Source organism: Pelodiscus sinensis, chromosome 6, assembly GCF_049634645.1.
Source record: "Pelodiscus sinensis isolate JC-2024 chromosome 6, ASM4963464v1, whole genome shotgun sequence".
Taxonomy (NCBI): Eukaryota; Metazoa; Chordata; order Testudines; family Trionychidae; genus Pelodiscus; species Pelodiscus sinensis.
The window spans coordinates 41,668,337-41,681,270 of NC_134716.1; the positions used below are offsets into that span (position 1 = coordinate 41,668,337).

Genomic DNA, 12,934 nt, shown 5'->3' on the forward strand with positions numbered 1-12,934 from the left:
GTTCCCCTTATAGATCTCTATTTATGCACAGTGTCATAGCTCCATTCAAGTCATAATTCCATTGCCAGTTTACACCAACTAAGAATCTGCTTTTTAAGTTCCTCAGCTGTGCAGCTCCTAAGACGCCTACCAATAGATCCTGCTTAACATGCACTTTCAATGCTGCAGGTGGGGGATACTGTAATCATGGAGGGGAAAATTAAATGGGCACATTGGCTATGGAGGCAAAAGAAAATGTAGATAATAGAAGGTACCACAAGGCAAGTTCCTTTCTGACACCTACCCTGTTGCTTGCATTTTCTCCTGCCTTCTGGGACATTGCTTTGCCTCTCCTCTGCCACTCCCCGAAGGATCCTGGCCAGCAATCTATGTAGCACAGATAGAAATTCATGTGTCAAACCTTTAGAACAGAGGGCAACTCTGTTATTAGCGCAGCTATATAATCCGTTTGCATGCTGAGCCTTCATGATTATAAGTCAGGAGTGATATGAGCAATGCTCACTGCCCCTGTTGTGTCAGAGAGAGTCCCTAGATGCCTCCCAATTCTGTGTCTCTCACCATGTACCTGCCAAACAATTTAACTTTAATGGAGTGTATCTCATAAGATTTTTGAAATAGTATAACTACTATAGTCACTTCATAAATCAACTATTATTCTATAGAAAGTATATTTCTAATAATAGATGATTAAATTAAAAAAACGACAAGGAGTCCTGTAGCACCTTATAGACTAACAGATGTATTGGAGCATAAGCTTTCATGGGCAAAGACCCACTTCATCAGATGCAAAAAATGCATCTGATGAAGTGGGTCTCTGCCCACGAAAGCTTATGCTCCAATACATCTGTTAGTCTATAAGGTGCTACAGAACTCCTTGTTGCTTTTGCAGATCCAGACTAACATGGCTACCCTACCCCTCTGATACTTAAATTCAAAAAAAATCTTTTATTTCCAGACTACTTTTCTTGTGGATAATAAGAAGGTATTTGGTACGCATCTCATACAAGATATGGTGAAAGATGCATTAAGATCGTTTGTCAGTCCTCCAGTACTTTCTCCTAAGTAAGTAGAGCTGCCTTTATTCTATTTAAGCATCAGTGCAAAATATTTCATGTGCCTTTCTGTTTAAAATCAAGAACCTCAAATTTCAGTTCAGTTACAGTAAAATGTATAATCAGTTGTATCTAAGTAGAGATTCTTAATGTATTGAAGAAGTCACAACTGCCGGTCCACAAATCGCTGGCTGCCAATTCTTATGACCTAGATAGTATAGGTTGTCCTCCTTTTTTCCCTAACATGGCTTAAGTCAGTATCTCTTCTCTTAGTTGGATAACGGTCAGTATTTAGAGCAATCATAGTTTCATGTGATATTGTGAATATTTTCTTATAGATGTTGTCTATATAACAACCACCAGGCTAAGGACTACATTGATTCTTTCGTGACCCATTGTGTTCGGGTAAGTGTCAGTTGTCTTAAAAAGGCCCTTAATACATATTTAGGCACTGTTAAACGAATTCAGCACTTTTGGAAATGAGATTGAGATACCCGACTTCAGGCTAGAATTTTTAAACGCAGATTCCTAAATTCTTAACTTTCTAGAGATAAAAATAACTTGTCAGTTACAATCCTGGATGAGCATATGGAGGATCAGTTTTGTAGTATTTATATAATGGGTGTAGGTCTCTAGTGATGGAAAGTAATTTCATGTAACCCAGCGAACGCATATTGTTCAGAAAGTGTAAATATTTATCCGTCTCTCCAGTGCAGGGATGTCTGTTTAGTATCTGTGTCTGAAGAAGTTAATGTACAGGCAGTCCCCGGGTTACGTACAAGATAGGGACTGTAGGTTTGTTCTTAAGTTGAATCTGTAATTTGGATCTGGCATCCAGATTCAGCCGCTGCTGAAACTGACCAGCGGCTGAATACAGGAAGCCCGAGGCAGAGTTGCTCTGCCCTGGGCTTCCTGGAATCAGCCGCTGATCAGTTTCAACAGGCGGAATTTGTATGCCAGTTCTTACATACAGATTCAACTTACGAACCCCAGGCGTCCCCAAGTCAGCTGCTGCTGAAACTGATCAGCGGCTGATTCCAGGAAGCCCGGGGCAGAGCAACTCTACCTCGGGCTTCCTGTAGTCGGCGCTGGTCAGTTTCAGCAGCGGCTGACTTGGGGACACCTGAAGCAGAGCAGCGTGGGTGCTGCTGGGTTGCTCCAATAGCGCCGCTCCTCGGCGTTACTGGACCAACCCAGCAGCACCCAAGCTGCTCTGCCCCAGGCGTCCTGATTCAGCCGCTGCTGAAACTGACCAGCAGTGGCTGAATCAGGATGCCTGGGGCAGAGCAGCTGGGTGCTGCCGGGTTGGTCCAGTAGCACCCAGAGCAGCACTACGGGACCAAACGGCAGCGCCCCAGCTTCTGTACCACAGGCGTCCGGAGCAAAGCCGCGGAGCACGGGGGCAGCGGGACAGCCCAGACGCACCGTGGCTGTCCTGCTGCCTGCGTGCTCCGCGGCTTTGCTCCCTGTCTCCCTGGTCTGCTGATCTCCAGCAGACCAGGGAGACGTGGAGCAAACCCCGTTCGTAACTGCGGATCCGACATGAGTTGGATCCGCGTAACTCGGGGACTGCCTGTATTGAAAAACTCAACACAAGGTGAAAATTGAGAAAATGTATTTAGGGTTGAGCCATTTCACACATTCTGCTTGGTTGCATACTTTATGTGGCTCAGTCTGTAAATAAAAATACATTGTGGTATAAATTCATCAATTTTTTTTCTCTTTCAGCCATTTTGTAGTCTGATTCAAATTCATGGACACAATAGGGCTCGCCAGAGAGATAAACTGGGTCATATTCTTGAGGAATTTGCCACTCTGCAGGATGAGGTATTGTACCAGCCCAGAGGCCAGCAGGCTTCATCCTCCTGTGTGTGTTGTTCTTCAGTGGAACATCTAGTGTTGGGTTTTCTGTATATGAAAGAAGATTTGTTCCCCATAACCTTTAACGTCCATTTCTTAACCTTAAAATAGTCTTCTTAAGGGATGTGAAATTACATTTAAAATGTTTAACAGTTAACCGGCCTGGCAAATTACACCATGGTGAGGGGTGCAGGGACTGCTCCTGCTGGGCTGGGCACCAGTTAACCAGTTACCTCTTTACATCCCTAGTCTGCTTCTGCTCCCTGTACTAGTTAGAACTGCCAGTGCACATAAAATTAACAACAGAATAGAGAAGCTTGGTTCTGAGCTACTTTAAGCTCAGAGCACATCTTATTTCAAACATGAAATTACATCTGCACAAAATGAATGTATAAAATATTAATTTGAAATATGTATCAGACCAGATTTTTAAGTATAAAATATATCCAACTTACATTTACATTCCTGTCATCCAGTATTAAAGAACTTGTTCTCAATACATCTATGAAACGGTTTCGAAATTGAGAATGATTGACCACAGTGGGAGGTTGCATTTCACTTGTAGGAGATTGGTCTGTTTTTTTAAGAGTTAATGAAAAACACTACTTCTCAGGCTTTACATGTTAAGGGAGAGAGAAAAGGAGTGTGGAATGGGAAAAAATTGTTTTTGCCTTTGTGGTGGGTCAGTGTTTCATGGGGATGCTTAGTAGAGGGGTTTGTCAGTATTACTCTTGAAGTGTCTCTTCCTGAGTAAATTGTTGTTGTTTAGGACTACGGAGACTCTTTCAATTGCAATATTTCATGATAAAAAAAATGAAATTCTTCAGACATTTGCCTAAAATAAAAACAATCATCTTTACTTTGATGATATTTTACATGCTGTTTGTCATCAGGAGCGATATTCTAGTGATTTTTACAACTTAATACTGTGGAAGTTCCAAAAATATTTTCAATTATCTGTATGGCATTGAAACCATAACAATCTGTTGCTCCTGGTTTTTCGTTTGCATGTGGTATGTGGCTGTAATACTCATACAGGTTTGCCAACCATTAGTAAATTTGCCTATTTAGTAATTAAAATGGTCAGTAAAATCAAATCATTTGTCAGTAAATAAGCAGTACAGAAAATTTTTTTATTTCTTCTACTCCAGGCAATGAGTAAATAATGCACAACACAGATTTATGTGCTTTTTGGACTGCAGAAGTCACAGATTTTGTGCAAACTGATTTATCTTGTTTACATGTAATAAGGATTTATTTGACTATATTTTCATTCTAAACTAATTGTGGCAAGACCATGGATATTGTTTCATCAGTATGTTCTCACTTTACTATAGCTTTGCTATTTTTAATTACAGTTTGCTGTGTCTTTTTCTGGTAGGCAGAGAAAGTAGATGCAGCACTTCACAGTATGCTGCTGAAACAAGAGCCCCAAAGGCAACATCTGGCTTGTTTGGGCACCTGGGTCCTCTATCATAATCTCCGCATCATGATACAGTATCTTCTGAGTGGCTTTGAATTGGAACTTTACAGTATGCATGAATATTATTACATATATTGGTAAGAGTATACATTATTGAAAGCTTGGGGGGAGGGGGAAAGGGGAATGATCCCACAGCGACCAGCATATAAGTGAATAGGACAATGCTAAACCAATGTTTAAACTGGGAATTAGAACAATTCTCACATCCCAAACTGACTGCACAAAATACTTACTATCACTGCATCTTAAAAATAAGAGATGGGGGGGACCCCTATTGGGCCATCTTGTCTCTTCTACCATATTTGTTCTCTCCAGTGTATTCACTTTTTCACCATCCACATGACTAGCTTATTCCAATAGAACAGTGGTTCCCAACTTTTTTTTTATACTGCAGACCAGCAAACTCATTCACAAACTTTTGGTGGACCGGTAATATTGTATTTGATATTCATTATGCAACTGAAACATTATCAGTGCACCGAAAGCCCTCCAGAGTCGCCATGAAGATCTGGCTTCAACTTCGACAACCCCCACCACCACCACCACCAGTGCCAGCCCCTAGTCCCCAATATTAGCCCCATCCCCAGAGCCTCCCAGTGCCAGCCATGTCCCTATAGCCCCCCTCCCCACTACTAGCCCTGCCTCCAAAGCCTCCAATGCCAGCTCCCCACTCCACACCTCAATGCCCTCCAGTATCAGCCTCTTAGGGTACGTCTAGACTACATGCCTCTGTCGCCAGAGGCATGTAGATTAGGCTACCAGACATAGTAAAATGAAGCGGCGATTTAAATAATCGCCGCTTCATTTAAATTTACATGGCTGCCACGCTGAGCCGACAAACAGCTGATCAGCTGTTTGTAGGCTCAGCGCGATAGTCTGGACGCGCAGATGTCGACATCAAAGGTATTTGTTGACCAACCAGGTAAACCTCATCATCAGCTGTTTGTCGGCTCAGCGCGGCAGCCATGTAAATTTAAATGAAGCGGCGATTATTTAAATCGCCGCTTCATTTTACTATGTCTGGTAGCCTAATCTACATGCCTCTGGCGACAGAGGCATGTAGTCTAGACGTACCCTTAGAGCTCCCCATGCCTTAAGACCACCCACAATTCAGCAGCCCTAGGGCTGGGCACAGAGAGCTAAGAGAGGGGAAGGAGGCTGCTTGGAGTGACCACACACAGGGACTTCAGTGGAAAGTGGCAGGCACTGGCATGTCCGGGCAGTTGCACAGGGATTAATAGTTTGGCGTTTGTGCAGCAATAATTTTTGATTGGGGGCACTCCCAAGAATTTGATAAGTGGTCAAAGGCCGCATTCTTCCCTTACATTAATGGAGGAGATGCGGGGTCTGGGATGGAAGTTGGGTGCAGAAGGGAGCTTGGGATAGGAGATTGCGGTGCAGGAGGGGATGTGGGATCTGGGAAGGAGTTTGGGTGCATGTGGGAATAGTGACCTTGGGCAGGAAATTGGAGTAGAGGAGGGGGTATAGGCTCAGGCAGGATTCTAACCTGGAGGTGGTGTGTAGGAGGAGTGCAGAGTCTTGGAGGGAGTGGTGATGTGGGACAGGGGTGCAGGGTTTGGGTTGTGACCTAGGATAAAGGAGGGGGTTTTAACCTGGGGCAAGGGATTGGGGAGAAGGGTCTGGGAAGGGGGTATGGGTGCAGGAGAAGATTCTGACTTGAAGGAGGAGTATATGAGGGGGTGCAGCGTCCAGGAGAGGGTTGTAACCTGGGGCAGAGGTGCTGGAGGGGATGTAAGGGTTTGGATTGTTACCTGGGGCAAGGGATTGGGGGGAAGAGTATAGGTGCAGGAGAATGGTGAAGAAGGTTTGTGTTGTGACCTGGGGTAGGAGTGCAGGGGACAGAGTAGAGGTTTGCGGGGGGCAACAAGGGGCTGGGGTGACAGAGGATGGCTTTGGCAAGGAGGTGTTCAGCTAGGTGGGTCCTGGCCAGCAGCCCAATAGGGCTCTTGGGCAGGTTTCCTGCCTTCCGTGCTACCCCCCCCCCCCCACACACACACACTTCAGAGTGGCTAGCTATGGGGCCCATGTGTTCTCTGCACATTATGCACTTCAAAGATTGTGCTGGAGGTGGTGGCAGCACCTGAAGACTCCCCTGCATCTCCCCAGCACTCAGCATGCTGAGAACACATGGCCTCCTCAGCTGGCTGCTTTTGAGCGGAGTGCGGAGCATGGAAGATAGGGAGCCAGCCAGAGGATCCCACTGTGCTGCAGGCAGACTAGATCTAAACCCATGGGCCATATTTTGCCCACCCCTGTTTTAATGCTATTTTTTAACTCAGTTGAAAATTAATTCTAATGTAGAATACATAATGTGCTGTTACTCTTCAATACTACTTGCATCGGTAAGGGAAAGTCAAATCCACTACATCACTGTTTAAAATAAAGTTGCATTAGGAAAAGAGATTATAAATTACTATTCTCGTGTTAAAGAAAATGTATGACTGGATCAGACCAGTCATCCATCAAGCTTAATGTCTTGTCTTTTGACAATGGCCAGAGCCAGACCCTTGAGAGAGAATGAACAGAACAGGGCAATTTTTAGTGATTCATCCCCTGTTGGACAGTTGGAGGTTTAGGGATACCTGAAAAATGGGGTAGCATTCCTGGCCTCTTGATTAATAGTCATTGATAGACCTATGTTCCATGAATTTATCTAATCCTTTTTTGTACCCAGTTATATCTTTTTGTCCTTCACTGTATCCTCTGGCAACAAGTTTCATAGGTTGTGCATTGTGTTAAGCCCTCCTTTGCATTCTTGCTGCCTGCTAAGTACATTGGGTAGCATGTATTTCTTGTGTTATGTGAAGGGTTAAAAAAATACTTCCCTATTCACTTTTTTCCATATCATTCATGATTTTATAGATCTATCATGTCCCTGCTCTTAGTCATCTTTTTCTAAGCTATCCAGTCCTAGTATCTTTTCTTTTCTTGTATGGAAGCTGTTTCGTGCTCTTAAATCATTTACATTGCCCATCTCTGTACCTTTTCAAGAAGCTATGTTGAGATGGAGCAACCAGATATGAATGAAGTATTTGAGATGTGGGTGTGCTTTGGATTTATTTAGTCCATTATGATAGTTTCTGTTGTTATTATCAATCCCTTTTCTAAAGGTTCTTAACATTGTCAGCTTTTTTGATTGCCACTGCACATTGAGCAAAAGTTTAAGAGAACTAGCCATGATGACTTCAAGGTATTTTTGGGTAGTTTGTTAATTTAGATCCCATTATATTGTGTTCACAGTTGAGATTTTCTCCAGTGTGCATTATTTTTCACTTATCAACATTGAATTTCATCTGCCATTTTGTTGCCAGCCCGCTTAGTGAAACCTCTTTGTAACTCTTCACAATCAGTTTGGACTTCGCTATCTTGAGTAAATTTGTGTCATCTGCACATTTTGTCTTTTCACTGTTCTTCAGCCCCTTTTCCAGATATTACAGATTCCAGATCTTACTTAGAGTGTGAAACAGTCATTAATTTTATAACTTTATGATTCTTGTCTATGAATTTGGCTACTACTATAGTAAGGGCAATCAAACTGGTTCCATGTTGGCATACTTTCAAACTAAGGCATTTGAAGAAAACATGACAGTAACTAACAAATTTGTTTATTTTTTTGTTAGATTTTTCTTTAAGGCCATTACATTGTCTAGTCTGACTGACTGTGTATAAGGGTAGTACAGTCTACCAATTTACTCCTGTACTGAGCCCACAGCTTGTGTTTGGCTAAAGTATATCTTCCAGATGGGCTTCCATTCTTGATTGGAAGATAGATTTCACTAGATGGAGATGCCATTACTTCCCTTAGTAGTTGGTTCCAATGGTTAATCACCCTTACTGTTAAAAAGATATGCCTTATTTCTCATCTGAATATGTTTGGCTTTAACTTGCAGTCACTGGTTCTTGTTATGCCTTTCTTTGCGAGATTAAAACCTTGTAATGCCTAGAATTTTATCCCCACTAAGGTACTTTCACATTCACTTTCAGTTGTCTTGGTGATAAGCTAAATGGATTGTGCTATCTCTTTTTAATTGAAGTATAGTAGCAATTAATTTTTAGTAATGCTTCTACATTATTTTATCAGTGCCCTGAATATAAGGAAAAATATAACACTGAAAATTTGTTAACATTGCCATCTTGTGGCAATTATGATTAGTATCTATTTGCAGCTTGGTCTTCTTTCCCCTGCTTTGAATGACTGTACATATTATCTTGGTTAAACTACAGCACTAAATAGTATAGTTTGATCTTTCCACTTAATCTTTTAAGTAAAGAACAAAAACATTCTTGTTGAAGAAAATAATCCTCAATTGAAGCTTTCATAAGAATTCTGTTAAGAATACTTTTGTGGACTGAACTATTAATTTTTTGAAGCCTTATGTTGGTGGTTCTTCATGCTCTGCTCTCCTAGACTAGTTCCCCCCACCTCCATCTTTGCTATTCTCTTGCAGAATTCTGTGTGTGATCGTTCAATATTAATTCATTCCTGTGTTTCCTTAAAGTGATAATCCACGATTTTACTTATTAAAAACTGTAATGCTTCAAGTATATCAATATTAACTGTGCATCCTAATGCAGGTATTTCATAAAACTAAAAAGTTGGCATTTGAAACCTTGTCAATATTTTTTAAAAGTATTAGTTTAAAAAAATTAAAAGGGGTTGCTTTAAAATGCTTTGTCCCTGTAATTTAATATGTTCCATTCCTAAACTCTTGGATTATTTATTGGCCTGAAATCTTCTTAAAGATTTTTTAAATGTTTAAAAATCCTGTAACTGAATACTTCATTGATTTAAACTAGGGATGTTAAAATGCATTTAATTTTGTAAACATGTAACCGTTTAAATTTGCAGCAGTTACACATTTACATGTGTGGGGCTAAGTAGGAGCTTGTGCTAGTGGGGGCCAGTTTTAGAACCAGCTTTTCATGAGCACTGGCTCCCACCTGCCTCTGTATCAGAGATAGCAGCATGGAAGCTGGTACTCACCTGCTTCCGCCATGCTGCTGCCGCTGGGAGGCAGCGGTGGGGGAAGAGGCAGGCAGCTCCATGGGAGCTGGCACATGCAAGGAGCCCCCACCTGTATCAGAGGCAGTGGGGCACGGGTGGAGAGCAGCTGGCTCCAGGGCTGGCACATGAGGGGAGCAGGCTTAAAAGTTGGCTCCCTGTGAGCAGTGGCTCCAACCTGCCCCACCCCCACCCTCTGTGCAGGTAGGGGGTGGGGCGCTCCACAGGAGCCAGCATGCACAGAGAGCTGGCTTAAAAGCCAGCTCCCCATGCACACTGGCTCCTGCCTCCACTCTGCCTTTGATACTTCGCTGAATTGTTTAAATGGGTACACGTTCACAACCCTAATTTAAACTCGCAAAAGAACAAAAGCAGTTTTATACCATTATTAAGCTTTCTGGAGTTGTGAAATTTTTTTTCAGCTAGTCTAAAAAATCTGTTTGTGTAGCAGTCTGTTTCCTTCATGAAAGAAAATGCACGTGCTCTTATTATACATTATAGTTTTGCTGTGTTAGATGTAATAGCTGTAGGTATCTGTCTCAATTTACTGTAGGTATCTTTCTGAATTTCTCTATGCCTGGCTGATGTCAACACTGAGTCGTGCTGATAGCTCTCAAATGGCAGAAGAGAGAATAATGGAAGAGCAGCAGAAAGGCCGTAGTAGTAAGAAAACAAAGAAAAAGAAAAAAGGTATAATTGGTACACTGGCATTATACCCGTGTAACTTCACTGACCTCAAGTGGTATGTCTATACTGCAGTTTAAGCCAAGGATTAGTGGGATTCAGGTCAGATGACCCATGTTAGGGAACCCTAGGTTTGAGCCTCTGCATTGCGTTTTAACCCAGCGTAGGTACTTTAACTTATGCTTAAACACAGGGTTTTTGTGTTTGCGTTGCAGTGTGTAGACCCCTGTCAAAGTAACCCTATCCTGGAGGCTCTAGCTCCGTACCCTTCCCCAAATGTGGCTGCTCTATCCTTAGGAAGATGGTGCTCTGTGGGAAAACTTCACAGTCTGCCCTGCATGTTACCATGAATTAGCTCCATTTGCAAAAGGCCTGATTATTTCACTTTCCATTGCAAACTCAGGAAGCTGTCTGACAAATTGGTGATCAGAAGAAAATGGGTTAATACTGCTCTGAGCTTCTGCCTTTCACAGAGGGGAAATGGCTTCTGTTTTCAATAGAGTGGATTGCAAATTATTGGGCTAGAGAGAGCTAAGGAAGTTGTCCCCTCCCCTCAAATTCTGTGATACTTCTGGCTGACCCTAGGATCTGAATTAAGTAGGGCTACATCCACATTTGCAAAGCAGTAGGCCTTGGATTCTGTCCCCCAACTTAATTCAAGCTCAGACCCTCCAACACTGTAATTGGGAGGTTAGAGTTTTGTCCTTACTTTTTTCTGTTGGGGGAGAAAAACCAGGTTAATTGCCTGGGACTGAACATGAAACTAGTTTATTATTAATGGAATACAGTTTAATCCATAATCAGTTCTTCCTAGCTCTTTGTAAACTGATCTTCTCTTTAGGAAAACAAATTACCTGTCTCTCTCCTTCAACTCTTTCATGTTAGCAGCATACTGTGAGAGAAATGTTAATGACTGTTGCTCCACTCTTCCAGGGGAGCATGCCATGCTTTGGGAAACACTGTCCTACAAGAAAGTATAGCTTTGCAAAGGCAACATTTGTCTGAGTGGAAGGTGGAATACGTACTGTCAGCTCAAATGTTTATTACATTCCTAATAAGTTCTATAGGTTTCAGTTCAGCAAGGTACGTAAGCAACTTAACTTCAAGAATGTAAATTGTCCCCTTGAAGTCTAGGGATTACTCATGAATAAAAGTTAAGCATGTAATTAAGTACTTTGCTAAACTGGGGATCAAATAAACATACTTGTATGTCTTAATTTAAAAGGAAAGTTTCTAAGTTCTAGAGAAGATGACAGGAAAACCATGTGATATTGGTAATTAATTATTTTAATGAACAAATATTTGCAAAAAAAAAGTTTGCCTCCATTTGTTCTGTATCATTATTTTGAGTGAAAAATCTTTTTATATGGAATTTACAGTTCGGCCTCTGAGCAGAGAGATCACCATGAGCCAAGCGTATCAGAATATGTGTGCTGGGATGTACAAGGTAACTTTTTGCTGAATGCACAGTATACATAGAATTCAGTGTTGTGATATGACGGTGTTAAACATTAATCTCTCCCCACCCTTTTTCATAATTTGTTTCCATTCTGTTTTTGGCATGTCAACCTCTTCTAAATATGAATATGAGTAAGACTGAATGGTCTGTGCCAAAGCCAATATCTTTAGGCACTGGAACTTGTTTATAGTGCCCTCCCCTATCACCAAACCACTTTGGATGCCAAAAACTATAAATGTTACTAGCTGAAATATAATAAAACGAACACTGAAAGTATGTTTAAAATGGAAATATCTATTGTTAGGGCCGCTATCAAATTCATGGCCATGAAAAATGCATCACAGACCATGAAATCTGATTTCCCTACTGAAATCTGTTCTTTTGTGTGCTTTTACCCTATACTATACAGATTTCACAAGGGAGACCAGCATTTCTCAAACTGGGAGACCGGAGACAAGAGTGTTTCGGGGGGGTGTCACAAGGTTATTTTAAGGGGTTGTAGTATTGCCACCCTTCTGCATTGACTCCAGAGCTATGCAGTTGGAGAGCGGTGGCTGTTTGCTTGGTGCCCAGTTCTGAAGGCAGTAACACAGAAGTAAAGATGGCAATACCATAAAATGCCATTCTTTCTTCTATGTTGCTGCTGGTAACTGCTCTGCCTTCAGAGCTGGGCTGCTGGCTAGGAGCTGCTGCTCTCCAGCTGCTCAGCTCTGAAAGCAGCTCCGTCACCAGCAGCAATACAGAAATAAGGGTAGCAGTACCATAACCTTCCCTACAATAAGCTCATGGATCCTCTCCCCCAGCTCCTTTGTGGGTCAGGAGCCCTATAATTACAACACTGACATTTCATATTTAAATAGCTGAAATAACGAAATTTATCATTTTTAAAATCCTAAAAAAGACTGAGTTTATTTATGACTGGTAGGGCCATAAATATAGTGATAAAAGAAATGGAATGCTGATTCCTTAGCCTCCCCTTCTCTTCCCTCTGACAAGTGAGTAGGATGAAATATTAGCTGACCAACGGAGGTGCTTCAGATGTGATTTGATCTCTGAGTAGTCTCTGTCATGAATCACTCCACCCTCTCTCTCTAACAAAAGATTTAAGAGGAGGAGTTACCTTTCTAACAATTTCCTTGACTTCTTTGGTCCATTGTAAAGCACATATAAATAGTCTATTTTCTGGGCAGACAAATAGAGAAGAGTAAAATCCAGAGTCTGGAGAAATACAGACACCTTTTTGCCTCAGATACCTGGAAAAGTAGTTCAGAATGACATTTTCCCCACCATTCCTGGGTGTACCATTGTACATTTCAAGATGCAATAATGCTTGTGTGTTGTGACAAAATGCTGAAGTTTTTCACTCTGGTCTT

At 41.8% G+C, this 12,934-nt stretch overlaps 1 protein-coding gene across 5 annotated transcripts in view; it reads left to right on the top strand.

The window, feature by feature from the left end:
- NAA35 (N-alpha-acetyltransferase 35, NatC auxiliary subunit) overlaps positions 1-12,934 on the top strand; it is a 53,404-nt gene that overhangs the window by 35,996 nt on the left and 4,474 nt on the right. For all 5 annotated transcript variants that reach the window (XM_075931788.1, XM_075931783.1, XM_075931787.1 and 2 more), the window contains 6 exons: positions 956-1,062; positions 1,391-1,457; positions 2,781-2,879; positions 4,294-4,472; positions 9,972-10,108; positions 11,482-11,549. In XM_075931788.1, coding sequence (XP_075787903.1) covers positions 956-1,062; positions 1,391-1,457; positions 2,781-2,879; positions 4,294-4,472; positions 9,972-10,108; positions 11,482-11,549 — 657 coding nt within the window. The remainder of the gene's footprint in view (positions 1-955; positions 1,063-1,390; positions 1,458-2,780; positions 2,880-4,293; positions 4,473-9,971; positions 10,109-11,481; positions 11,550-12,934) is intronic.